This window comes from Podarcis filfolensis (genome assembly GCF_964270895.1).
Source record: "Podarcis filfolensis genome assembly, chromosome: 12".
Taxonomy (NCBI): domain Eukaryota; kingdom Metazoa; phylum Chordata; class Lepidosauria; order Squamata; family Lacertidae; genus Podarcis; species Podarcis filfolensis.
In genome coordinates, this window is record NC_139614.1 from 38591604 (window position 1) to 38616035 (window position 24432).

Genomic DNA, 24432 nt, shown 5'->3' on the forward strand with positions numbered 1-24432 from the left:
CACCCGGATGGCACAGGTCACCTAGTCACAATGTTGTACAGTGGTACCTCTGGTTACGTACTTAATTCGTTCCGGAGGTCCGTTCTTAAGCTGAAACTGTTAACCTGAAGCACCATTTTAGCTAATGGGGTCTCCCGTTGCCGCCGTGCCGCCGGAGCACGATTTCTGTTCTCATCCTGAAGCAAAGTTCTTAACCCGAAGTACTATTTCTGGGTTAGCGGAGTCTGTAACCTGAAGCGTATGTAACCCGATGTACCACTGTATCTGGAACAACAGTAGTACGCACTGGGAATCTCATTTTCTGCATGCATGTATTACATGAAACAAACACATGCACATGCAATTTAGCTGTGATTCCTGCATTGCAGGGGTTTGGATTAGATGACCCCTGGGGTTCCTTCCAATTCTACATTTCTATGATTCTCCATTATGGGAAGATGTATTGCATATCTATTTAATTTACAGTAATTATTTCTAATTTTGGATCTATGCGCAGGGCAGTATCTAAATAGATCTGCTAGCCCAGGGCTTTCTGCTTGCACATCCTAACTTCTCCCTTTCCAGATGCCCTCCCCAAATGTGCCTTGTAACCAATTTAGGTGTCACCAGGCACAAGGAGAGGAATTTCCTTTGCACAGCCCAAGGTCCTTGGAGTAGTAGATTTATTTGCACACCACCCATATAAATGACCATATACAGATGTTACACAATCTGCATCTTCTTGCAATTTTTTGTTGTGGCATTTATCAGTGTCTAAGCAGCCACCCTATTATCTGAGTAATTTTGTCCTGCGCAAGGCAGAAGTGGAAATGTCCCAAAGACCACACTCACAGTCTCTAAATATTAAAACTATATTTTTTCTTTATATGTGAATATGCGCAGGTGTAACCAGTTAATTAGCTAAAAACTAACATGATTTTTGTAACTGGTTGGCGGCCCAGCTTTTACTTGTTAGCAAACACTTCTTGAAGTGGTATGCATGGAACAAACAAAGATACTGTGATGAAGGGAAGGCTTGACAGAACAACTTAACATAAAGCTGTGGCTCAAACACAAGGACAGCAGGACTGAATAAAAGGAACACAGCAAGTGTTAAGGAATTGGACAGATTGATGCGAAGAGGAGGAGGCCAATCTAAGCTTCAGGAATGTAAGCCTAGGAAATACAAATCAGGAAAACACATTTTATTTTGGTCTCCTCCAGAAATGTTCTGGCACTTTACGGTGCTAGATTAAAGCCAGTTATGCAGCACGATTTGATAATCTGGAGTGTGCAGCTTTTGGGAACAAGAAATGATTTTTTCCAAGTAGATGTGAAAACATGACCCAGTTCTCACAGATACATCACTGTCAATTTGAGTCAGTTTGACTGCAGTGGGGCTGTTCTGCAATCACTCCGGTGTGATTTGTGATAGTGCCCCTGCCTGTGTGTCTCGGAGGATCAGTTCTTTGTAAGCAGTAATCTGCTCTGGACCACAACTTCATTCTTTCCTTTCCCTTGAATGATGTGTTTTCATGCAGATGTGAGAGCATTTCTGGGCAACGTGTGGAAGGAGCATCTGGATTATTATTTTTTTGATATTATTTTTTTGCTTTTGGACTACATGTCAACCAAGACAGATCTGCAGACAACAAAGGAAGTGTTCTTTTACCAAACATGCCATTTCATTTCTGAAGAAACATAATCCCTGAGAAGTCAAGAAGGCACAGTTCAGAAAACTTTGGCCCTTAAGTGCTCGCTAACCCAAGTTCTCCTAAAATGAATGGAGGCTGGACAGTGTTTTGTGAAGGGTGTTCCAGAAAGGCTGCCATGAACTTTGTGCTATAATTACCTAGTTGCGGAAGGCAACTTTGTCCTCCAGGAACCCCTCAATCTTTGGCTTTAAAAGGGGTGTGGGGGTACCAGGCACTGACAGGACTCCCCCAAGAAATTTTGCTGCCTGAAGCAAAGGATAAAATGTGCTCCCCATTTCATGCACAGAAGCTTGATTGTAATAAAACCTCAAAGTGGTTTACACAAAGAAGAAACCCATAACATTTGTATAAAAATAACTATTTGAAACATAAAAAACCCAGTCGAACGATAGGCTAAAACCCAGATTAAAACATATGCCAACCTTTTACATGTCTGGATAGGCTTGCCAAAACAAAAATGTTTTCAGCAGGCACTGAAAAGAGTGGAGGAAGCTGCTGGCTTGATGTCAATAAGCAGGGAGTCACAAAGTATGGGTACTGTAGGACCAAAACATCCATTTCTTACAAATGCAGAGCGGTTTTTACGTGGAACCTGTAACAATGCCAGTTCTGCAGACTGGAGCAGTTGAGTGGGTTTACATGGGTGATATAAGCTGTCTTATACACAGTAAAAACACTGGCCCATCTAGTCTAGTAATGTCAACACTGACTGGCAGCAGCTCTCCAGGATTTCAGGCAAGGGTCTCTCCCAGCCCGACCTGGAGATGTTGGGGACTGAGCCTGGGACCTTCTGCATGCGAAGCAGGTGCTCCACCACTGAGCTACAGCCTCTCTGTTGAATCTTCCTTCAACGTTGGCGTTGAGGGAGCAGCCTCCAGTGCACCTGAAGGCAGCAGGTTAGTTTAGGGAAGAGAGGCCACGTGATACACACAAACCAATTTCTCCTCCCACGGCCTTGCTGCCATCTAAGTTGGTCTGCTTAAAGGTAGGGCTGTCTCTGGGTAACAAGCCTTTCCCTTCATATAACTGGCATTCTTGCAGTCTCTCTTATCTGAAACGAGAAGTGAGCTGGGTTGGGAGAAAAAGGCGTGGGCGAAGAAGCAAACCACTGGAAGAAGGAGCCTGCTCCTTTCCCAAGACATCCCTTTGTTCCGGCAAACCGACATCCTGCAAAGGGAGCCGAAAGCTGCTGTGACTCACCTTTCCTGATCCTCCACCCAAGATATGTTTCTCCCACCTGAGCTCCCTTCCAAAATCTGAGCCTGGCCGAGGAGGATGTAGTTTGGGCAATGATATATAGGGAGATGCCTCCAATGCGATTATGTCACACCTTGGTTTAAAAACATGCAGATCTGCTGCAATCACAACTAGTTTAGCCTGAAGATGCTCCGTACAAGTGGGGCAACCAGGCCAGTCTTCAGAGATGGTGTGAGTCACACAGGTAACGGGGCATAGCTCATTCTTACCTGCACCAAAGTCATCTGGGAGCCAAGAGCCAGCAAGATCTTCTCGGTCTTAGTGGGGTATGGGTTGTCTCGGTGCTTGTACAACCACTGCTTTAGCGGCCGCGCCATGTCCTGCAATGCCTGACGCTTGTGCCTCACTTTCCCACTGTTCTGTCGGGTACTGCACAGTGCAAGGAGAAAGAGGTAGGTTTGAGAGGATTATAGCCAGGTGGGCCTGTCAGCATGCCCTGTTGTCTCCTATCTTCCTTACTTTCAGTACCATAGCACAAAAACACTAGGCAGTCAAACTCCAAATCAGATGTAGGGTGGGGAAACAGGGAATTTGTGAAGGGGAATGTCTTGGGGAGGGGGTATCCTCCATGCCAAATGGAAAAAGATGCTGGAGAAAAAGAGATAAATGCTATACAAGTCCTGTGCTTACTTAACTCTGGTACTGTATAGGGCACCAGAAGGCCTATTTCAAGTGGCATGATACTGCTTTAAATGCATAGTGCAGATGGGCCCTTAGTTATGGACCACTTCAGTTCCATAGCTCTGCCTGTTGATTCAAACCTTCTGCCTGTTGATTCAGAAGTGAATCCCACTGTGTTCAATATGACTTGCTCCCAGGATTTCAGTGCCTTTTAGTTAGTGTCTGTTAGTACTTGCAGCTCCCAGATATCCTTACCACTATACGCTATTTCCAGCAACCGTTGGAAGCAACATAAAGAACCTGACCGATCAGACCAAAAGTCCATCTGGTCCAGATGTCTCCAAACATCTCTGAGAAGCCCACAAGCAGACAAGAGTTCTTTCTACAAGGATCTAAAGAAACTGCTGGAAACCGCCACCCCCACTTTTAAATTGCTTCATGGATTAAAGGAATAGGTGAGAATCTGGATGTGCAAATTATACATAAGTAAGTATTTTTCAGGTTTTTCCACCAAAGGTGCTCATTGGTCACAAATAAGCGGAGAAGGACTTGCCTCATCTCTATTTCTTTTTCCTAGCCTGAATGGAACACCATAATGACATTAAGGAATATTTACGTTCGCATTGCATTTGTTTGCAATAAGCAAGCGAGATTCAAGGCCGTCGCTCAGGGGCCAGAGGCGGAGGACCTGCCAAGCTGAAGGCTTCAGTAACTTGAACTGTTCTGCTACTGCAGCTCTGGAGCCTGCATACGGTCTCTTAGCATCTTATGAAAACAACAAGCCTTCCCCGAGTAAGGAAGCTGCTGAAACGCTGCCTGACCTTGGAAGAGCAATTTAAAATAATAATTCTTAAAGAGGTAGACAAAACAGTATTTGCTAACAGAAAACACTTGGTATTTGACATAAATAACTCTTTCGCCTCTTCTTTTATGTTGGGTGAGCCTGCAGACTTTGAGGGGGATTCCCCTAGTGAGCCTTGGGAGGGGAGAGAGTTGAAGGTAAGTCTGGAGTCAGAGCAAGCAAGTACAGCACAGCTGATGAATTCTCTCTCTCACACACAGGCCATCCCTTCAACTCTGCCTTTTATAACAAGAACAACAACAACTTATTAGTTATTATTATTTATTATTATTTATACCCTGCCCATCTGGCTGGGTTTCCCCAGCACCCTGGGCAGCTCCCAACAGAATATTAAAAATACATTAAAAACTTCCCTAAACAGGGCTGGCTTCAGATGTCTTCTAAACATCAGATAGTTGTTTATCTCTTTGACATCTGATGGGAGGACGTTCCACAGGGCAGGCACCACTACCGAGAAGGCCCTCTGCCTGGTTCCCTGTAACTTGACTTCTCGCAGTGAGGGAATCACCAGAAGGCGCTCGGCGCTGAACCTCAGTGTCCAGGCAGAATGATGGGGGTGGAGACACTCCTTCAGGTATACTGGGCCGAGGCCGTTTAGGGCTTTAAAGATCAGCACCAACACTTTGAATCGTGCTCGGAAACGTACTGGGAGCCAATGTAAGTCTTTCAAGACCGGTGTTATGTGGTCTCTGCGGCCGCTCCCAGTCACCCAAGGCTCTCCATTAGTAGCGCACAAGAAAGCATGTACCAACAGAGGCATGGGAAGAACACCAAAAGGCATACCAGCTCCAAGTTAAAATGGCTTCAGTCCAACATTATGTGCACCTAGCACTGGGCTGCTGCACACAAACTGCTCTGGTAGACCAATGGCAGCAAAGTCAGATTACTGGTTATGGTTAAGTGCCAATCCAGAGGTGGAATCACAGGGATGCATTCGGTCCTCTGCATTCTCCTCAAACCACCCCACTTAGGGCTCAAGTTCTTGGGTGGGTTCTGTGTGCAGCAAGGCATGCATTCCAGAGCAATGTATAAAGCAGCCTCCCCCAACCTGGCGTCTTCCACATGTTTTGAACTATGGCTCCCATCAGTCCTCGCCAGCAGGATTGGGACCGTGATGGGAGTCCCACGATGGGAGTTGCAGTCCACACCACCAGGAGGGCATCAGACTGGACAAGCAAACCTGCAGTGAGGGCTGCAGGATCGGTTTCGATCATTCCCAAGGTGTGGGCTTGTTCACTCCTCGTCAGAGGAATGGAGGGGGTAACTGTAACTAATGCAGGGGTCCTGCAAAACTTCAAGGAGCCAAAATAGGGCCAGTCTGACCATAGCCTTCCTCCCGTAGAAGACTGCTTATTGCAAAAATTGCTGGGTGCTTATGAATTACCAAAAAAAGAGAGCTAAATTCCAGACAGAAGCTCTGCCACTGTCCCTTTCAAGTCCCCCCCCCCCCCCGTTATCTACAATTAATATCAGCACAGACTGTTAGAACAAGACTTTTTAAAAACAGGAAAGGAAGATCCAAGTCCAGCTTGTTTTGGTATTAAAGCCGTCTGAACATCGGATTACTCAACATGTTGCAGCAGTCCGTTTCCCATGCTCCTCTCCAATGCTCCCAAGCACACATCTGTTTATGGTCTAGTTGCCACGAGAGCACCACCCTTCCTCACATGTCAGGAATTTGCACATCAAGATCAAGCCAATCTTAAGTGGAATTAATTTGGCCTTCACTCACAATCCAGTGATGATAGGCCATTAATATTTTAGCTCTGCTCCAGATAATAAAACACTCATAATGGAAGACGTGATATCTGTTGCCAGATAATGAGCTGTACCTGGAACTTTTCACTGGGTGAAGGAGAAGGTTTTGCTTGATGGAATGAATGCACATTCCCACACCAACAGAAGTCCATCCAGTGACAGGTATTAGCAACCTTTTTAGACATCTGCTGGTTTTTCTTGCACATCTCAACAAATGCCAAGCCCGGTCTTGAGCATCGTTCAATGGGACTTTCACCTACGTGAGTCTGCATAGGATTTCAGCCATAGTGCCCTAAACAACCGCATGCACATGTTCATCTCTAATCACAACCTGATTAGATACAATGGGAAGTTTGTTCCTGACATTGAGAACCAACCAAGGATATTTTGATGGCCAAAGTAGAAAAACTACACACACACACACACACACACACACACACACACACACACACTTTAGGCTGAGGCATAATCCACCTGGATGTTCTGCTGCACACAAGCCCTGTTTTAATATCTTCAAACTGCTCAACAGCATGGCTCTGATTCATTTCACTAGGACCTGTGCAGGATAGCTTCCACGGGTCGGATCTGTCCGTCTCCCATTCTGCTACCCTAATGACTTGCGGCTTGAGATTGTAATACCAAATCACTTCCAGAAGGTGCTGCTCTCAGGCTACTTCTGCGGCTTGTTCCATATCTGTCCCCCCCCCTCCCCAAAATTCCCAGTTCTCACCTTTTTTTTTTTTTTTAGCCTCTTGGGCTTTTTGCCTTCTAACACTTTATTTGAAATCTAATTCTGCCTGAATCAGCTGGAAATAAAATCTTGATGAAACACAATCACCCTCTTGCCAACCTGAAATGCTATTAGAAGTATGAGCTGATGCAATCTTTTAAAATTGGTAACTCAGCTATAAAATATATTGTTTCAGTCTTTAGCATTCTGGACACCTCTTAAGCACCGTATTAAATTTATCGAGTTATCACTTGACTACAGATGCACAGCCTGAGCTTACACATGTTTATCCTCAGGCTTCTCACCTTTTGTTCAGTGGAACTTGCATGCAAAAACAAGAGTGTCTAGAATTATGCTGCTGAAAGATGAAATAGGGGCACCCCTCTCCCTTCTGCCTGTCCCTGAGCAAGCAGAGTAAAACTGGGTTACTTGGGGCATGTGATTTTCAACACTAACCTAACTGTATCTACTGAATTCAGTGTGGCTTACTCCCAGGTAAGTGGAGTTGGGATTGCAACCTTAGTGTGTAGCAGATGAATTCTTGGGTAAAAGCACTTTGTATCCCAATGTGTCAGTCTTTGCTGGCTGGGACTGAAGGGAACTGTAATCCAAAACACGAGGTCATTACATTGAAGGAGGATGCAGTAGGTGTTGTAGCAATTAATACAAAACAATCTTACTCCTGTGTTCCGTTCTTTGGAAAAAAAGGCAGCTTTTAATAAACTTTTGTAATATACTGTAAACAATGCTTTTGCAAAATACAGGGTTGCCAACTTGAATAAATAATTGGGGATGCGGTCCCAGCTGAGCCCCACCCTGTATCGTCAATCACAAGACATGGCACATACACACCATTTGAATGGTAACGTCCATCAATTGGGGGGTGGGGTGCCCCCCCAATATTTTATTGGGGGAGCAAAGGGACCTCGGCTCCTAGGAGTTGGATCCGAGAAAATGCAAAATACATTTTCTATATTTAAAAAACCCCAGCAAGAACTATAGACAGCAATAATCTTGTCAGTCACTGTTGGTATGTCCTCAATCCAATGAACTCTTTTGTTAGTTAGTTCAGTTACTGTCTATTGCACTTTCCATTGGTGGTTTGCTGCTTACCACATGGCCTCTCTCTTACAATGGGTAATATTTTGCTATAGATTCTAAGTTTATCACTAGAGTTTACTTACTTCCAGACTTCATGTTTTGGATTTAAATCTACCCTTAAATTACTTAGCTTTCAGGCAGCGCCCTCTCTAAGCCTCTCTTTCACACTCACACCATATGCAGGGAGCAACCGGTTTCTGGGCAAAGCCCTAAATTTGATACACTTGTCTATAATCCCTCCAATATTTTTACACCACTATCTGCAATACCATAAACATTTTTTTCCCCTGGGAGACAGCTTCACTGAACACCACAGCGGGATTTCACATAAACCTTTGGACTAGGATCTTACAAACATCAATGGAGGCAAATGCAAATCATGGGGATTTGTTTTCAAGTCGTCATAAGAAGGGTGGGTTCTCTAAAGCTATTTAAAGTGCCCTAGCTGTTCAGAAAGGGAATGTTTGTGGGGCGAAGTTTTACAAAGCCACTAGATCAGGCAAGTAAGGGCTTGATTGAATTCCTACGAGGCAACATTTTTTTGGTTATTGTTAAAAAAACAAAAAAGAGCCTATGCTTATTGTTATTTGTGAACTGCCTTGAGAAACTGAACTGTTTTCAGGTCCGGCTGAAAAGCGGAACATAATTAGGATTAATCCAACAATGCAAAGCTTCCCACATGATCAGAGTTGCGTTTCTCCCACCCCTCGCTTTCCAAACCATCGGCCTGGGGGCTCCTACCCTGTTCTCCTATGTCGAAGGCTGAGGTTGTCTTTCATGGACGGGCTGTCAGGAATGAGGACCTCCGGGTGGGCGGACACGTCCAAGACCCCGGCGTAAGGCCGGCTGCTGCTCCTCTCCCTCTCCTTGGCGGCGTCTTCGAAGAGCACTTGGCTGCTGAGCTTATTGAAGACGATCGTGTTCATGGTGGCGGGGAGGGCGCGCGGGCAGCCCGGCGGCCGGGGCTGAGGGGAGTCTGGTCAGCCGGGGCGAAGGAGGCGCGCGCTCTTGCGCTTCAGGGGCGCCGAGGACTCGACCGGCGCTGCAAGAGGAGGAGGAGGAGAAGCATCGGGTTACTCGAGGGGGTGGGGGAAGCAGCTGAAGTCGCCGGAGACGCCAAAGCCGAGGAGATCGAGGCCGGCGGGTTTGGCAAGGGAAGGGGGAGCAGCCCGCTGGGGCGGCGCGGAAACGAGCGTGCTTCCCTTTTCAGTGCGCCAGAGCCAGGGCGCACGGTTTGGGCGCAGCAGGCACGGGGGGGGGGGGGGCTTTGGGGCAGATGCCCAGGGTCCCATGCAGCAGAAGGAGCAAGGGCGCCCTTCGACCCTTCCCAGGGAAGTAAGGCGCATCCCCATCTGACTGCCCCACCTGAGCAGGACTCCAAGCGCGCCACTTTTTGACCCACCACTAAGAGCTGCTGTTAGAGCTCGGTCTTAGAGGATGCGTTTACAAGAAGGGAAGGTCTTTTTAGAGCCCGATGGGTCCCAAGCATAGCTGTCAACGTTTTCCTTTTTTAAAAAGGAAATTCCCTTATTCCGAATAGGATTGCTCGCAAGAAAAGGGAAAAGTTGACAGCTATGGTCCCAAGCCATTTCGGTCCCCGCAGATCAAGGGATGGGGGTGGGGTGGGATCCTGCGGCCCTCCAGATGTTTGCTGGACTCGTCCCCATCATGCCTGACCATGGACCGTGCAGCCTGCGGCAAATGGGAGCTGGAGTCCGGCAACATCTGGGAACCACAGGTGGATGGCTTGGGGTATCAGGATCCACCCTCAAAGGTTGCCCACACACACTGAACTACCACGACATCTTTCTTTAAAAAAATGAACTCCGTTTCTTGAACGGAGCTTTAGCCCACGAAATTTAAATCGTATCGCACACACGCAATGCGAGGTGGGTGGGAAGCCAAGCCTCCATTTCCATTCCAAGTCCAAAGTGCCATTTAAACTTCGTTTTTAAGTGATGACCCTGGTCTAGCAGGTGTGGAGTGAGCGACCCTTACTGCAACCCTCCAGCGTTCCTGGATCTTGGGGTTGGCGTGGTTGTCTCCTCTCTCAGCCTAGAAAGCTGCCTTATATCGAATCAGACCATTTGGCCCCTCTCCTTCTGCATGGTCCCACACAGCCAGTTTCCAGGGTTCCAGTCCTGCGTGAGATTGAACCTGCGATATTTTGCATGGGAAGCAGATGCTCTACTACTGAACTACAGTCACTTGCCTTTAATGCAGAAGGGGTGGGCGGGATCTTCTTTTCAAAAAGCATCCCTTGAAGTTTAAAGCCCAGTGATGGCTGGTGCCCAGAGGCGGAGCCAATGACAGGCAGTGACTTTGTCTCCATCTTCTCTCTTCCCTACTGAAGGGCAACACTGAGACGACAGAGGAGGAAGCTGGCATCCCAGTCACCCTCTAGACTGGTTTTAAGGAGGAAGAGAGGCAGGTGGAGGCGAGGGCAGACGGAGTGTCCCGTTTTCCCAGGGGAACCAGCATTCGCTATAACAAAGCCTCAAACGTACACGTCAAAGTCGACAAAAAGGACATAGGCAGAACATTTCCTCCCCGGGGATCTTGAGGCGTCCATAGGCTTCCAATCTTTCTCCTTGCGCGAACTCAAGGTGGGCTGGAAACGAGGAGAGGCCACGGTCCGTTTCCCCTCTGGCCATTCTCGGGCGAAGAAAGTCAGACAGAACCGCTGGACCCATTGAAACGGGGTTGTTGAAACGGGGCAAAAAGCGGGGTGGAAAACCAGGAATTAAACGAATGTATCTTATAATAGGCGTTCCAGGTGAAGGATGGAAACGCTTAACATTTGGCGAGGTGTGGAGGCGCTCAGACTTTTCCAAAACTGAGGTGTAAAAAGGCTCTGCTTTATCCCTTTTCTTTCCCATCCAATCCCATATTAACGAGCAGGTGCCACAAGCAGCAGCCGAGAGGTCTGAAAGCGGGTTGTTAAACCGCAGATGCGTAAAGATCGAAAGGGCTTTTTCTATCTGCGGTGTCAAATGCGCCTCGCTGCTGCTGTTTGCGCCACGTGTTGATAAGGGGCAGTGCGTGTCTGGGATAGCGACACGGGTCTCCAATGTTGTCTCTCTCTGAAGGTCCTCCGGTCCAGGCGTCTTGACAGGGGAAGCTCAAGGGATAATTTCAGCCTAACGTGTGAAAAGGCGTCCTCGTGAAAAACACGTTAGGTGCTCAGAGCAGGCATAGGCAAACTCGGCCCTCCAGATGTTTTGGGACTACAATTCCCATCATCCCTGACCACTGGTCCTGTTAGCTAGGGATCATGGCAGTTGTAGTCGCAAAACATATGGAGGGCTGAGTTTGCCTATGCCTGGCTTAGAGGAACTGCGAGGTGCCGGAGCTTTAGACCAGCGGATGACCCTAAAACCTCCGTCATATGACCCAGGCTGCAATGCGTTGAGACCATTCAAGCGTGTGCGCGCGCAGAGCCAACGCTTAAAAAACACCTTCCACATCTTAAAGAGCGGGCTCCCAATTCAACTTGTGCTTTAAATGAGCATCCTCTAGATTTCAGGGACCCGTTTGATGGAAGGCCATCAAACTGAACGGGGGGATAGCGCACAAAGGTGAAAGGAAATATAGGAATGGAGGCGTGCGCACAACCCTCTCAAGTACAGACGAGGAAGATACTGGACCTGTCAAAATGGGCCAACAGATACCCGCTCTTGGGACGTAAAGGAGGGGGATAAAACAGTGCAATAACCATATAGTGTACACACAATTGTGGCTGTTGGCATCCGTCTGTCTGCAGTGCGCCTTGGGGGGGGGGTCAAACTCTTGGAGAGTTACAGCGCCTGCGGTGGCTGTGGAGACCGAAACGGGAGAGAGCGCAGTGACCAGGAGTTGAAGATGATGGTTGGCGGGCATCTTCCTGAGAACCGGACCGGCAGCCACCCGAAGGGGCGTCTCTCTGCTCCGCTCCTCAGTCCGTCTGCCCCGGGCCAAAGCATCCCTTCTCGCGGCGGTGTATTTGGGTGGCTCCCAGATCTCCTCTACTGGCTTACACTTGGAGAGGCGACCGTCCGCCTCTACCTTCCCGTCTCAACCCGGCGTCCATAGCACCCTGACACACCTAGACCATTGTGTCCAAGCACAATCCACGCCGCAGGCTGTCTGATTCTTGCGCAGAATGCGGCCGCCCGCAGCCCAGCTCTGGCCCCGGCGTCTCCCTTTCCCTCTAGGCCGAGGATTTTCTTTCCACCTCGCAGCCCGGCGGGATCCGAGCCATCAGCTGCACCACGAGCAGCGGCTCCCCATCCGGGAGGGGGGTCCGCCTTCCGCACGGTTTTAAAAACAAGATCGGGGCCCTTTTCTTCCTTGGGCTGCTCCCGGCCTCTCCCCCCCCCCCATCCCCCGAGAGAGAAAGTACCACTTTCTCCGCCAAGCAGCCAGCGCGCAGCCGCTTTTCCTTGGCCGAAAACGTCCGAGTAACCAGAGAAATTAACTCGACGGGCCACTGTCAATATTTGCAAGGATGTCGTTCAGACTCTTGTTTGACTAGTGCGCATGAAAAACGAGCAGGGCCGAGATCCTAAGCACACACGCGCGCGCCGCCGGATTCGCCGGGGCTCCAGTCCAAGTCCGCGCGTGTTGAGGACCAACTCTCCCCCTGGACACGCGTGTCTATGAGCGTGTGACTTTATGTACACGAATGCGTGCCCACTACATGCGCCTCTTTATCCTGCTCCGCAGGGTTTTCTGCCCGCCTTTTTGGATCCCACCCAACCGCAGAAATTGTCCCTATTTAAGGATGGCTCCTTGCTAACGTTTGTAGGAAGGTGGTCCCCTTTTCTCTCCTCGCCCTGCCCCTCCCCGTCCAACGCCACCGTCGCTTAGGTTTAGCTCAGGAGGGGGGCGGGGGGAAGTGGTCTCCCACGTTACAAGCCGTGGAGACAGAGACCACGTATGAATCCCAGGCAAGGACCACAGTTGTCAAAAGGGAGAATCCCCACTCTTTGGACAGATGATGTTGGAAGAAATCTATTTCAACCACGCTGATAATAGGAAAGGAGAGTGATGGAAAGCAGTCACTACACTGCGTCTCAACGAGCTCTTACAAAAACATAGGAACCAAAAGCGGCGGGAACGGGGAGCGGAGCAGGTCCTTGAACCAGCAAATCCTGCAGTCAGACGTCTCCAATTCCTCCTTAACACACAACACGTCGGTGCCTACAACGCGTGTCCTAATTTATGGCTTTTGCAAACCCACAGGCGCGCACAACTCGAACTCCAGTGCCCCAGATTCCCGGGGACTCGGAAAGGAGCAGAGCGCCACGACCCCGGGCTGCCCGCAGCGAGACCTGCTTCCCGCAGTGGTCGTCGCTCCGCAGAAGCCTCTGGGGCGCCATCGGCAGGCCGGCCACATCCGCTCCTCCGGCGCCGCAGGACAGCAGGCGACCGTCCACGCAGCTCCGCCCGCGCCACGAAGGGGGACCAACAACGGAGCGCCTCTCTTGGAAGCCCAGGGCGGCGCAAAGCGGACTCGCCCCGAATGACACAGATCGCTTTTCACAAGACACCCCGCAAGGTATCCAATGAGAAGGATGCGCGCCTGGGAACAGAAACGCCAGCGCGCTCGAACGGGCTCCACACGAAAACCAAAACCATTCCGGGGCCGCTTAAAACACACCACCGAGAGAGTCCCTCTCTCTTTTCAAATCACTCTAAGTGGCCGCACCTCCTCCTTCCCGCTGATTATGCCACTAAAACGCCCTAGTTACCTTCGCGCGTGCCCAGCATAGGCGTCGCGGGCCGCAGTTACGCGGGCGCGCGTTCCCTCTGGGCTCCTCAGCGCCGACAGCGCTTTGCCCGCTCCCGCCGCCCCTGCGCGGGGCAACTGCACGCTGCCCTCTCGCGGCGGCGCTTTTTACAAAGGGGCAAAACCACTAAGGACCCAAAACGCAGGGGAGTAGAAGGGAGCGCGACCAAGGAGCGGGGGCAGGAGGGCACGACTCTGTATCCGGGGCAGTGGCGGTGGTGGTTGGCCTTGCGCGAGCGAGTGTGGGAAGGTGGAGAGGTCAACCCCCCCCCCCGGCCTCCGGCGTCCTTTGGTTTGGTCGGGTTCAGTCAGACAAATGACGCGCGCACCTTCCCCCCATGCCAGGGTCCCGTGGCCGTACCTTGCGCCTGCGGCTGAGGGTCGCTGCTGGTGGTGGTGGTGAGGTGGGTCCGGGCTGCCGCTTTCCTCGCTTCCTCGCTTGCCCGGCCGCTCCTTCTCCCATCCCCGCTCCCGCCGCCCGTTTTCAGCGCGCGCAGCAGCCCCTGAGAGCTCCTGAACCACAAGCTCTGACCGCGGCCGCCGCTCGCCTTTATTGCCCAGGCAGGAGCTGCCGGGCCCCGGAACGTGAATAGCCGCGCCTTCTCATGTTTCCCCTCTGGCCAGCTCAGCCTGCGAACATCCTCCCCCTGCCGTATCCAGCTTCCCGGGCAGCTCCGGCTTGGAAAGCCCGCGGCGGTGTCTGTCAAGGGGACGGCGAGGGGAGGGGGGGGGGAGGAGCGGGGCCAGGCTCGGCCTGCCTTCATCTGCTCCTACTTAGTGGAGGCCAAGATGCACCTGAAGGCCCTGAGAAGAACCCGGGGCGTAAGAAGCAAGTTAAGGTCACCAGTGTCTACTAGGAAAACCAGAGGGCTCGAAGGAGCCTGGAGACCTCTATTCCTGTCTGATGCTCAGAGGTTGCAGATCCAGTGAGAAGTAAGTTAAATGCCCCATGTATAGGATTGCAGTCTAAACCCATTGTGCTCACCCGGATTTATTTCTGAGTAAACATGCTTTGGTTTGTAAAGTGACTACCCCAGGTCTCCACATTTGTGTAAGCAAAGTTCCATTGGATACGCTGGGACTAAGCTCCGAATAAACACATGCAGTATCTGGATGGGGATGGCGTTGCCAGGGAGAAGCCCTTGTCACCGACAGCGCCATCCTAAACATGTTCATAAGTGAGTGCCAGGATGCTCAATGAGACTTCCTCCCGGTTAAATGTTTGCATAGGGTCCACAGCCTCCGTGGTCTTGTCACTGCCTTGGAAGAAGCTGGAGAAAGAGAAAATCACTTCTAGATGCTTGGGGAAATTATGGCTGCTTCTGTGCAGGTGACTCCCAAGTCTTAAAAGAATAAACACGATTCTGCACTTTTCTTCCCCCATACTCTTTTGCTTTCCCATTAGCCAATCACTTCTTGATACATAACTTGATGCACAACTTCTTCTTTTTTTGTAAACCCTAATGAATTGCATCTATTTGTGCTACAAAGATCAATCTACATCCCGCAGGTGTGCCTGAAACTGATGCTTTTCCATTGGCAGCTGAAGACTTTTTGACAAGTGCTTGGAAGGTATTTAATCTCTTGTAAGCGATATGTCAGTCATATCCTGTATTGCTGCAGTTGTGTTTGTGCCTGAAGCAGGACTATTTTGTTAAGTTAATGCTGGCTTGTATTTTAAAGGGTTTTAGATGCTGCTGTTACGCTCTACTGTTTTATTTCGTTTTTATGATATGTAACCTGCTCAGAGAACACCCAGGGAAGGGCAGACTTCTAAATGAATCCATCAAGTCCATGTGTATTTTGAACTACGGTTGTTTTAGGCAGCAACATAGCCTATTATACATGTGCAATATATAGCAGTTTCTTCCTCTTACCAGGAATTACTTGAGGTTCAAAAGGGGGGTACACAAAAGGGCATTTGGGAAGAGAGAAGAGTCTAACTGCACAAATATGCTAAGCATATTTCAAAATGTGCTTTTAAAGTTTCTGTTTATTAGAAGTACTTGTTAGTCCCAAGCAACGGATGACCATTCTCTGCATCAACACTAAATTGAATGCTAATAAACCATTTATCACCTGAAGAACAATTTCACCATGCTTCATACCACCTAACAAAGCAAGGTAGACAACAGGTTGCAGTTCTGTGTAGACTTACGTGTGCTCCACAGGATCAGGCAGCAAGTGGATTTCAAAGGCACAGTTATTGCCTCACTCCCACATTTAAATTCTAAGCTTACATACAATTCAGTGCTGCTCCAAAGGAGCACTGCGCACATATGTTCCTGCCCTCATCAAGATAAGATATATTGCCCCAGGGTATGGCCTGTGCTGAGGACACACGATGCACTAATTTTGCTGAAGCCTGTGCCTGGATACTTTAACAACAAAACTTCTTGGGTCACCTTAAATACTTCATCACTTTATTATGGCAAACTTTTATGAACTGCAGCCCACTTCACCTGATGCATGAACTGTTCCCTTTTTTAAAGGGAAATTCCCTTATTCCGAATAGGATTCCTCGCAAGAAAAGGGAAAAGTTGACAGCTATGATGAAGCACTGTGCTGAGTTGCAGGAGCTGGGCATGTATGTTTGGGTGTCATAAACAGTGGAGTCAAAAGAAGATGAAATGCAGAAAAGTACAGATAGTGATAATTACATTATTATCTGTGACCATTTACCAAAAAAAAGTCATTGACAGTCCAGAAAACCCTAGTAAGCCAATTAACACATGCAGCTTTCTCAGTAGTCTGCAATCTTGGAAAATGGCCCCAACACCAGCAGCAGTAGCAGTTTTGCAGAAACTTAAGGGGGTGGGAATCACTTATATGATTAATTGAAACTGCAGTTGTATACTCAGCTTAACCAAGAATAAGCACCACAGAATTCTTTGTGGTTTACATCTGAGTAAATATAGGATAGGATTGTGTTGTTATGCTTTGGAAGACATGATTTGATAAATTGTTGCTGACTGGTTTTACCTCATGTATTCTGTTGTTTTATCGGGTTTGGTTGTTGTTTTATGTTTTAAGTATTGTAAATAAGATTGCAAGTTAATATTGAAAAGCAGGTAGTGGTTGTTGTTTAAATGTAAAATAAACACATGGCTGTAAGCAGGTTAACCAAGCCATCTATGCCAACTTTGCTCTGTCCTGAAAAAAAGAGGGAAATATTTCAGTGTGATATAGATTGTGTACTCACTGGAGAACTACGTGATCTCAAATATTTATACAGTACCATTTATATTTACATAGTATTGTTAGTGTACATTTTGATTAAAAATAAAATAATAAAAAATTCTAGGAATGGCACAAAGTAGTGCCAGCCTGGGAAGTGGGAAACGGAATTGTGTGTGTTCTTTGCTAGTGATGGCATCAACACATGCCAATAGGTGCTTTTGACAAATTATGCAACCATATATATATATAGAGAGAGAGAGTGTGTAGAATTGCTCCTTTGGCTTAAAGCTGAGTTTTCCCAGTTGCAGAACTTATAGCACTATCTTAAAGCCTGCGTGTTCAGAAATAAGTGCTGCTGAGTTCAGTGAGATTTAGCTTCAACCCTATATACTGGACGCAATGGGGTTTCACTTCTGAATGCACATTCATGTCATTGCGCCGCAATCCTAATGCCACTTACCTGGGAGTATGCGCCATTGAATTCAATGGAACTTACTTATGAGTACATATGGCCTAAATTTAGAATTGCAGATTTATTCTCTGTCAGCAGAAGAGAACCTCCTCTGGACAGTGCTCAGCGACTTGGTAAATGTTTAACATTTCCCATGCAAAACCATATAAGGCTGAACTAAGTTGGTTGTATTTAGTACCCATTGAAATCAATGGGACTTAGTCATGACCAAAATGTCCCATCCATCTGAATGGGAATTATGTGCACCTAACTTCATCAAGGTCCAGTCCACAGTCTGGACATTTTAAGCCTTTTTTTTTTTTTAAATGAGAGGAAACTCTTTAAGTCTGACTCTATAAATGTTGCGAAGAGAGAAATATTACATTAAACAATAACTGGCTTTTTAAGGGCTTATTTAGGACAAATGCCGCATTCAAAAAAAACCCGCACTATGCACAAGTTGACTGTAATATATTTAACAAGGTACATAATGTACATTTGCCTCTTCTTCCCACACAGTCTCTCCTCTGCCAATATCTCAGTTATTGGTCTATTATTACTTTCAATCCTAATTAATACCTTAGGGCTTATTGGCAGTAGTCAGGTATTTCAACGCTATGTTCTATAACCTTACAAATGTGCTGAAGTAAGCAGAAGTTAGGAAAGTGAGGTCCAGGACAGAAGATCGTAGGACTCTTGTCAGATACAAGAGTGCCAAATACAGGCTATAGCTTGAGGCCATGGCTCAAAGTGAAGGGCAAATAACACATACAGATAGGAGCACAACTGGAATGTGACATTAGCTAAACAAGGTGTCTAACTTGCCACTGATTGATGCTATGGAACACGCTAATGCTGACCTATGCAGTTTGTTAGCAGCCGCTTTGAAAGCCTGGTGTTATACATCTTGGGAACACTCTGCTTGAATACTTTCTCAGCAGACACCAGTTCCAGTTCAATCTAATTGCACTTTGTTGCATGCGGCAGTGGCCGTGGCTGGGGGTGCACATCCCCATCTGCACCAGACCCATCTATCTAGGTACGAGAGGGCAAGGGATAGGATATGAGTCAACACATTATCCACACAGATCCATTTCCCTTGCGGGAAATGATGGATTTCTTTTCCAAATGCAAAAGTTTAGTGCCTTTACGTTTGACGACTGTTTTCCGAAGAACATGAGGACATCCTGAATCAAGCCAGTGGCCCATCAAGTCCAGCACTTCTGTTCTCACAGAGGCCAACCAGATGTCCGTGGGACACTTGTAAGCAGGTCCTGAGACCAGCAGCACTCTGCCCACCTGGGATTCCCAGCAACTAGCATAATGCCTCTGGCAGCGGAGACGGAACACAACCATCACAGCCAGTAGCCATTGATGCTCCATCGTAAAAGGAGTTACGTCATTCTGCTCTCCATTTCTATGATGTATTTAATCTAGGGTGCGATCCACAACAACACTGTATGGACAGTTGCCTCCTTGACCACCAAGGCACCAAACGGCCAGCCATATTTGTTGCAACAGTATCCAGCTCTGAACAGTGGGTTTACCCTGAGGATGCACACAAGTCATTTAAAGCCACCACAAAAAAATGTTCTCTTTTGTTCTGTCCTATTTTTAAGTAAATGAACTGGGTGGATTCTCAGAGGCAAAAATGACCATAAAGTGCCCTTCAGACCTGCACCTCCCTACCTTGTTGGTTAAAATCGCTTCTGCTAAAACCACAAGAATAGTACCAGAATGAACTCGGCCAAAGAGCTGGTTTATGGCTGTAGAATTTCCTTGTGTGATGCATAGTTAATCATCCTGTCTCATGTGAAATTTTGTTGTGATCAGACAGATTCATAGTGAATAGATCAATAACTATGAAATGTAACAGGCAAGAATGGAACCTCCAGAAGCAGGTGCAGTATCTCTGATTACCAAATGCTGGAGACAAAGAACAAGGAATGGCTATCAGCATCTTGCCCAATTTGTGAGCATCTGTGGGGTATCATGGTTGCTTGCTTCTGCCAAAGCAAGGGTGCTGTGCTGGAACAATCTTTGGACTGAGCCAATTGGGCAATTGTTACGTTCTTAAACTATACTGTCTCCTCGTTATAAAAGCCAAGACAGAGCTCTATGTACTGGCAGCCTTTGTCTCTCTATTCATGGTTTCAAAAGAAATAAATCCTGCCACCTAGATTGCATCTCTGAGACTGAATTGGGAAATAGAACCCTGCTGCCACACTTGGTAGACAAGCTGTACAGACGGGGAACAAATTAAATTGAACCATCTCACTGCCTGGCTGGAAAAACTAAGAAATGAAAAGAAAAATCCAACTTTTGGAAAGCAAGGCTGTTTGGGGTGGGGATGGGGATGTACTCTGTGGGGAAAGCCCTGCCAAAGACACCGACAGAAGAACAGGAGATCTTGGCACCAAAGCAGCACCATCCATGCCTTTCATGTAGTGAGGTCTACCAAAGAATCACATGTAAAATATCTCATTCTTTCTTACACACACACACACACACACACACACACACACACACACACAAACACACTTTCCATATTCCATTCCTTAGATCAGAATCTGGAGGAAAAAAAGTTGTTAATGAAAACAAGGTTAACTCCTGTTTCTATTTTCAGAGCTTGTTTAACATTCAGCATGGGATGCAGAATGCAAGGCTTTGTGTTTTTAATTAAGGCTCCTTACCCCAAACTTCTGAAATGTAAATCAGCTGCTCTTAGCTAGAGAGCTGGCTCCTAACTCTGGTGCAGCCATGCTGCATCCTCTCTCCAAGCGGGGGGAAAAGATGACAACAAGCAGCTGCTTCTTCAGAATCTACAAGAGGTTAGCAGAAAGCAATCCATACTCAAATATCAGCTGTGTGTGCTGAGGTCATGTATAAATGGAAAGGGTTGAAGCTGAAGTTTCGGAAGGGAGGTCAAACATATTGCAATAGACCCAAAATCAAAGTTCACAATGAATCCACCTGCACAGCCCCTGTTGGGATGAATGAAAGGTATTTCAGAGTACAGAAAGATAATGTAAAATTATAGGAGAGGAAAAAAAGATGAGTGCAACAAGGAGTTAAAGACTAAAAGAAGATGGAGATTTTGTAATCAGATGAGATAACGAATTACCAAGAAACATTATTATTTGAGTGGATTCAGATGTCAGATAGAGCATATTTCAAAACGAGATCGTGTTTCCTTGGGATTCGCTGTTAAGGAAAACTTTAAAACAGAGACAAGATCTGTAAATGCTTCCAATTATTGGGGTTAGGGGGGCATTGCAAACTGTGTAATGCTATTACTGACTGAAAAGAGCAATGAATCAGTTTTATAAGCATTCTGTCATTAGTGATGCAATCCTTAAATATGTACTTATTTCCCTCTTGTTGCTAGCCAGATTGGTTATTACAGAGATAATGCTATTAGCCTCACAGCAGATTCAGTCAGATTAATTTGCTACAAGCCATTGGTTACCACAGACATACAGATGTACCAACCATCATCCAGTAAGTAACAAAATCTTCCCATTATTTTTAAAAAATAAAACCGTCTCAAGAATCTCTTCCAGAAACCTATCCCCAGAGGAAATAGGCATGAAACAATACACTGCATAGTGAACAATATCTCCCACATTTCTCTGTCCAGAATTTTAACTTGCAGGTATTCCAGAGTATCTCCCTTCTAAATATACTGTGGGGATAGCCTGAAGTCTCAAAGGAGTCAATACTTTCCTCATCACATCAACAACTAATTTTTAAAAATAAACTGGAGGACCATAATTAGATTTAACAACAATGCTAACAGAATGGTGAGAACGGCTTAGTTTGAAGATAACATCTAGCTAACAAAAAAAGCTGCATTCTTTAGCTTTATTTTTAATACACAGTTTCTCCAGAATTTCAGACAGAGAATCTTTCCTGTAATGATGCGTTGATATGCTTTTTTTCCCCTGTTGTGGAATGTTTCGGCACATTTATGTGAGAAAGCGATATTAAAAGTAAAAATAAAATAAATCCCGTATGGCAGGTGTGAAGAACCTCAGTTCGCAGGGCCAAAATCTCTAGGCCTCTCTCTACCGCCCTCAGGACTCTCATTGACTAGACCACGCTGCCTCTCCCCCAGCCACTCAGGTGCCCTTTGGGGAAAGGAACTAGGCATCATTCTTGTTCATGCCTCACAAAGTCCAAATTGCCGAGACTCTGAAATCAATACTTCCTTCTTGATATTTCAACTTTGTTCTGAGAGGGCTTTGCGAACGAACGCTCTGATCCTGGTAGAGAAGAGAGGAGTCTGTTAAGGGCTCGGTTGAGGGCTGCTGTGCTGGAGACAGTTGCCGGCTGATGTCATTGATGTATGGCACTAGTTTCCTGGTGTTGCATGGTATTCCATCTCTTTGACATACTGCCTTCTGCTTGCCATCTTTCCCTCATTTCCTGCGGTTTGTTTGGCTTTCCTCTTTGCTTTGGTTTTCATTCATACTTCTCTTCCCATATAAAGCACTGGTGATATTTAATGAACTCTTTCACCTGATGAATTGGGCATTATGTGGCCTAGCGGTGGCGAGTCCACTTGGCAAGTGTGCCACACAGGTCAAGGCCAAAGTATGAGGTTGCGCCGCTCTAGTGTGCAAGGATGTACCTATGTAACCCCCATGTTTGGTAGATCAATGCCTAAAGATGAACCACTTGGATTCAAAAGTTGCCAAGGTCTACTTGTTCCAATGAGAGATAACTTTCACACACACCCAACTCTACTTTTACTGAGGAGTTTACAGTAATTCAGGGGAAAAAATATTCCCTCAGAACATGCAGGCTGATGTTTGGCTGCTTGAGGCAAAGAACAAGATGGCGTCCCTTTCCTCATTCCACACACATAAGCTGACCAGAATGACAGCTAATCTTACTTCAACGCTGAAAACAGGGAGCTGCCTTAGTAAGACCATTGGTCCATATAGTTCGGTATTGTCTACACTGACTGGTAGCAGCACTCCAGGGTTTCAGGCAGAGGACCCTCCCCACACTGCTTGGGAGACACCAGGGATTGAACCCGGAACATGGGCAAAGCAGATGCTCGCAACTGAGTTATGGCTCTTTCCCACTGATGGTGGGGCGATGTTGTCCACCAAACCCGAGGACAGCAGGCTAGCTTATAGTACGGTTGCCATATTTCAGAAAGTGAAAATCCGGACAGAAAAGTTGGCAAAGTTGTTGAGATTATTTTTGGTTCTGCCCAAAGTTGCTGAGCTTCCCCCCCCCCCCTAAAATCGCAAAAATTGAATGTTTTGGAAAAATTTCTGAGGAAACGCCATACACCTGGATTTTCCAGGACATTTCCTTCCACCGATTTCTGCCAGGACACTGCTTATAACCAAACAATTTAACCCCTGTGTTGCAAACAAAAGTCAGTAATATCCAAGGCAACACGATGACCAAATACAATGATACGGTATCAATATACACTCTTTCTATAATATATGAAATCACATAAACAGAAAACTTGTGAATCTCTGAAAGTCACAAAATATGCACTCTTAATGGATTCTCTTGAAAACATAAAACCAAATAAAGAGACTTATAAGACTTATGTTTATTTGGTTTTAGGTTTTCAAGAGAATCCATTAAGAGTGCATATTTTGTGACTTTCAGAGATTCACAAGGACACTGCTTGTAGCTGTAGTATTCCAGATATGTCCAGATGTATGGCAACTCTAGTCACAGTGCTACCTGCTCCCGAGGAGAGCTGTAGCTACTGTCTCTCTGCCCCATCCACTGCTTGCTGCCCCTGTGTCAGCCACCTCACTCTGCCTAATAGTTCATCTGGTTGAAGTGAAAGGAAGAACAGGTGTGCAAGAGAGGGATGAGACAGGTTCTGGGATCATGGAACTGCAATGCTTGCCCTGCAATCTCCCTAGTGTATAAATCAAGAAAATTATCTATGCAATTAAAGGGTGAAAGTGTAGAAAGTGCACTTTAAAAAGTTGTGTGAGAGAGATTGTTTTATGAAAGCCAGTGGCCTCCCCCACCCCCCACTCTAAATTAGCAAATTGTCAAATCTGGCTGATTTGATAGACCCATCTCCTTACCTGATGAAGTGTTCTGCTAACACAGTTTGCTAGTAGAAAGCACATAAACACCAACCTTAAGAGGTAAAATGCCAAACTTTAAGTATGTGGCTCTTCAAATAGTACTCAAAATCTGCTGCAGTTATTGAGCTGAACTGCATAGCATTTCATTTAAATGCAATATTTTGTCAGTCCTGGTAACCGAAACTGAGAGCGCCACCTATTGGTGATGCTGGGGAATTGCAAATGGAGCTAAGAGAGCCTTGAAGTCAACTCAAGAAACAGGCAACTAACCTGCTCCTTATGCAGTCCTAGAAGTTTTAGGTCAGGTTCCCCACCCCCACCCCCATTTCAAAACACTTCTTTTTTTTCCATTTCAAAACATGCTTTGAAATGAAACAGAACTATGAGTATGTGATGTTTCAACACAATGACACTCCATAAATAAGAGTACCATACCTACACATAGGTTGCATTCATACCATAGGTATGAAACTGTAGTTTACCCCTAACAAACAGAACAGCCTAGAGTGACACAGGGGCAGCAAGTGGTGAATGGTGCAGAGAGACAGTGGCTACAGCTCTCCTCGGGAGCAGGTAGCCCTGTGACCTTCAGGTTAGAGTTGCCATGCGTCTGGACATATCCGGAATACTGCAGCTACAAGCAGTGTCCTTCCTGGCAGAAATCGGTGGAAGGAAATGTCCTGGAAAATCCATACGTATGGTGTTTCCTCAGAAATAGCTCCAAAACATTCAATTTTTGCGATTTTGCAAAAAAAACAAAACAAAAAAAAAACTTTGGGCAGAACTGAAAAATATCTCAACAACTTTGCCAACCTTTCTGTAATAATATGGCAACCCTACTCTAAGCTAGCCTGCTGTCCTCGGGTTTGGTGGACAACATTGCCCCACCATCAGTGGGAAAGAGCCATAACTCAGTTGCGGCATCTGC

At 46.8% G+C, this 24432-nt stretch overlaps 2 protein-coding genes across 2 annotated transcripts in view; both read right to left on the reverse strand.

The window, feature by feature from the left end:
• The window catches only part of ODAD2 (outer dynein arm docking complex subunit 2), a 158348-nt gene that overhangs the window by 47415 nt on the left and 86501 nt on the right, over nucleotides 1-24432 (reverse strand). The window contains exons 24-25 of the mRNA XM_083580125.1: nucleotides 8765-9003; nucleotides 3161-3320 (exon numbers count right to left, since the gene is read on the reverse strand). Coding sequence (XP_083436251.1) covers nucleotides 3161-3320; nucleotides 8765-9003 — 399 coding nt within the window. The remainder of the gene's footprint in view (nucleotides 1-3160; nucleotides 3321-8764; nucleotides 9004-24432) is intronic.
• On the reverse strand, nucleotides 8955-17027 carry LOC310746234 (uncharacterized protein). Its single transcript, XM_083580084.1, has 2 exons — nucleotides 14155-17027; nucleotides 8955-9065 (listed from the first exon to the last, which is right to left on the reverse strand). The coding sequence occupies exons 1-2, from the start codon at nucleotides 14555-14557 to the stop codon at nucleotides 9004-9006; spliced, it is 465 nt and encodes a 154-aa protein (XP_083436210.1). The 5' UTR covers nucleotides 14558-17027; the 3' UTR covers nucleotides 8955-9003.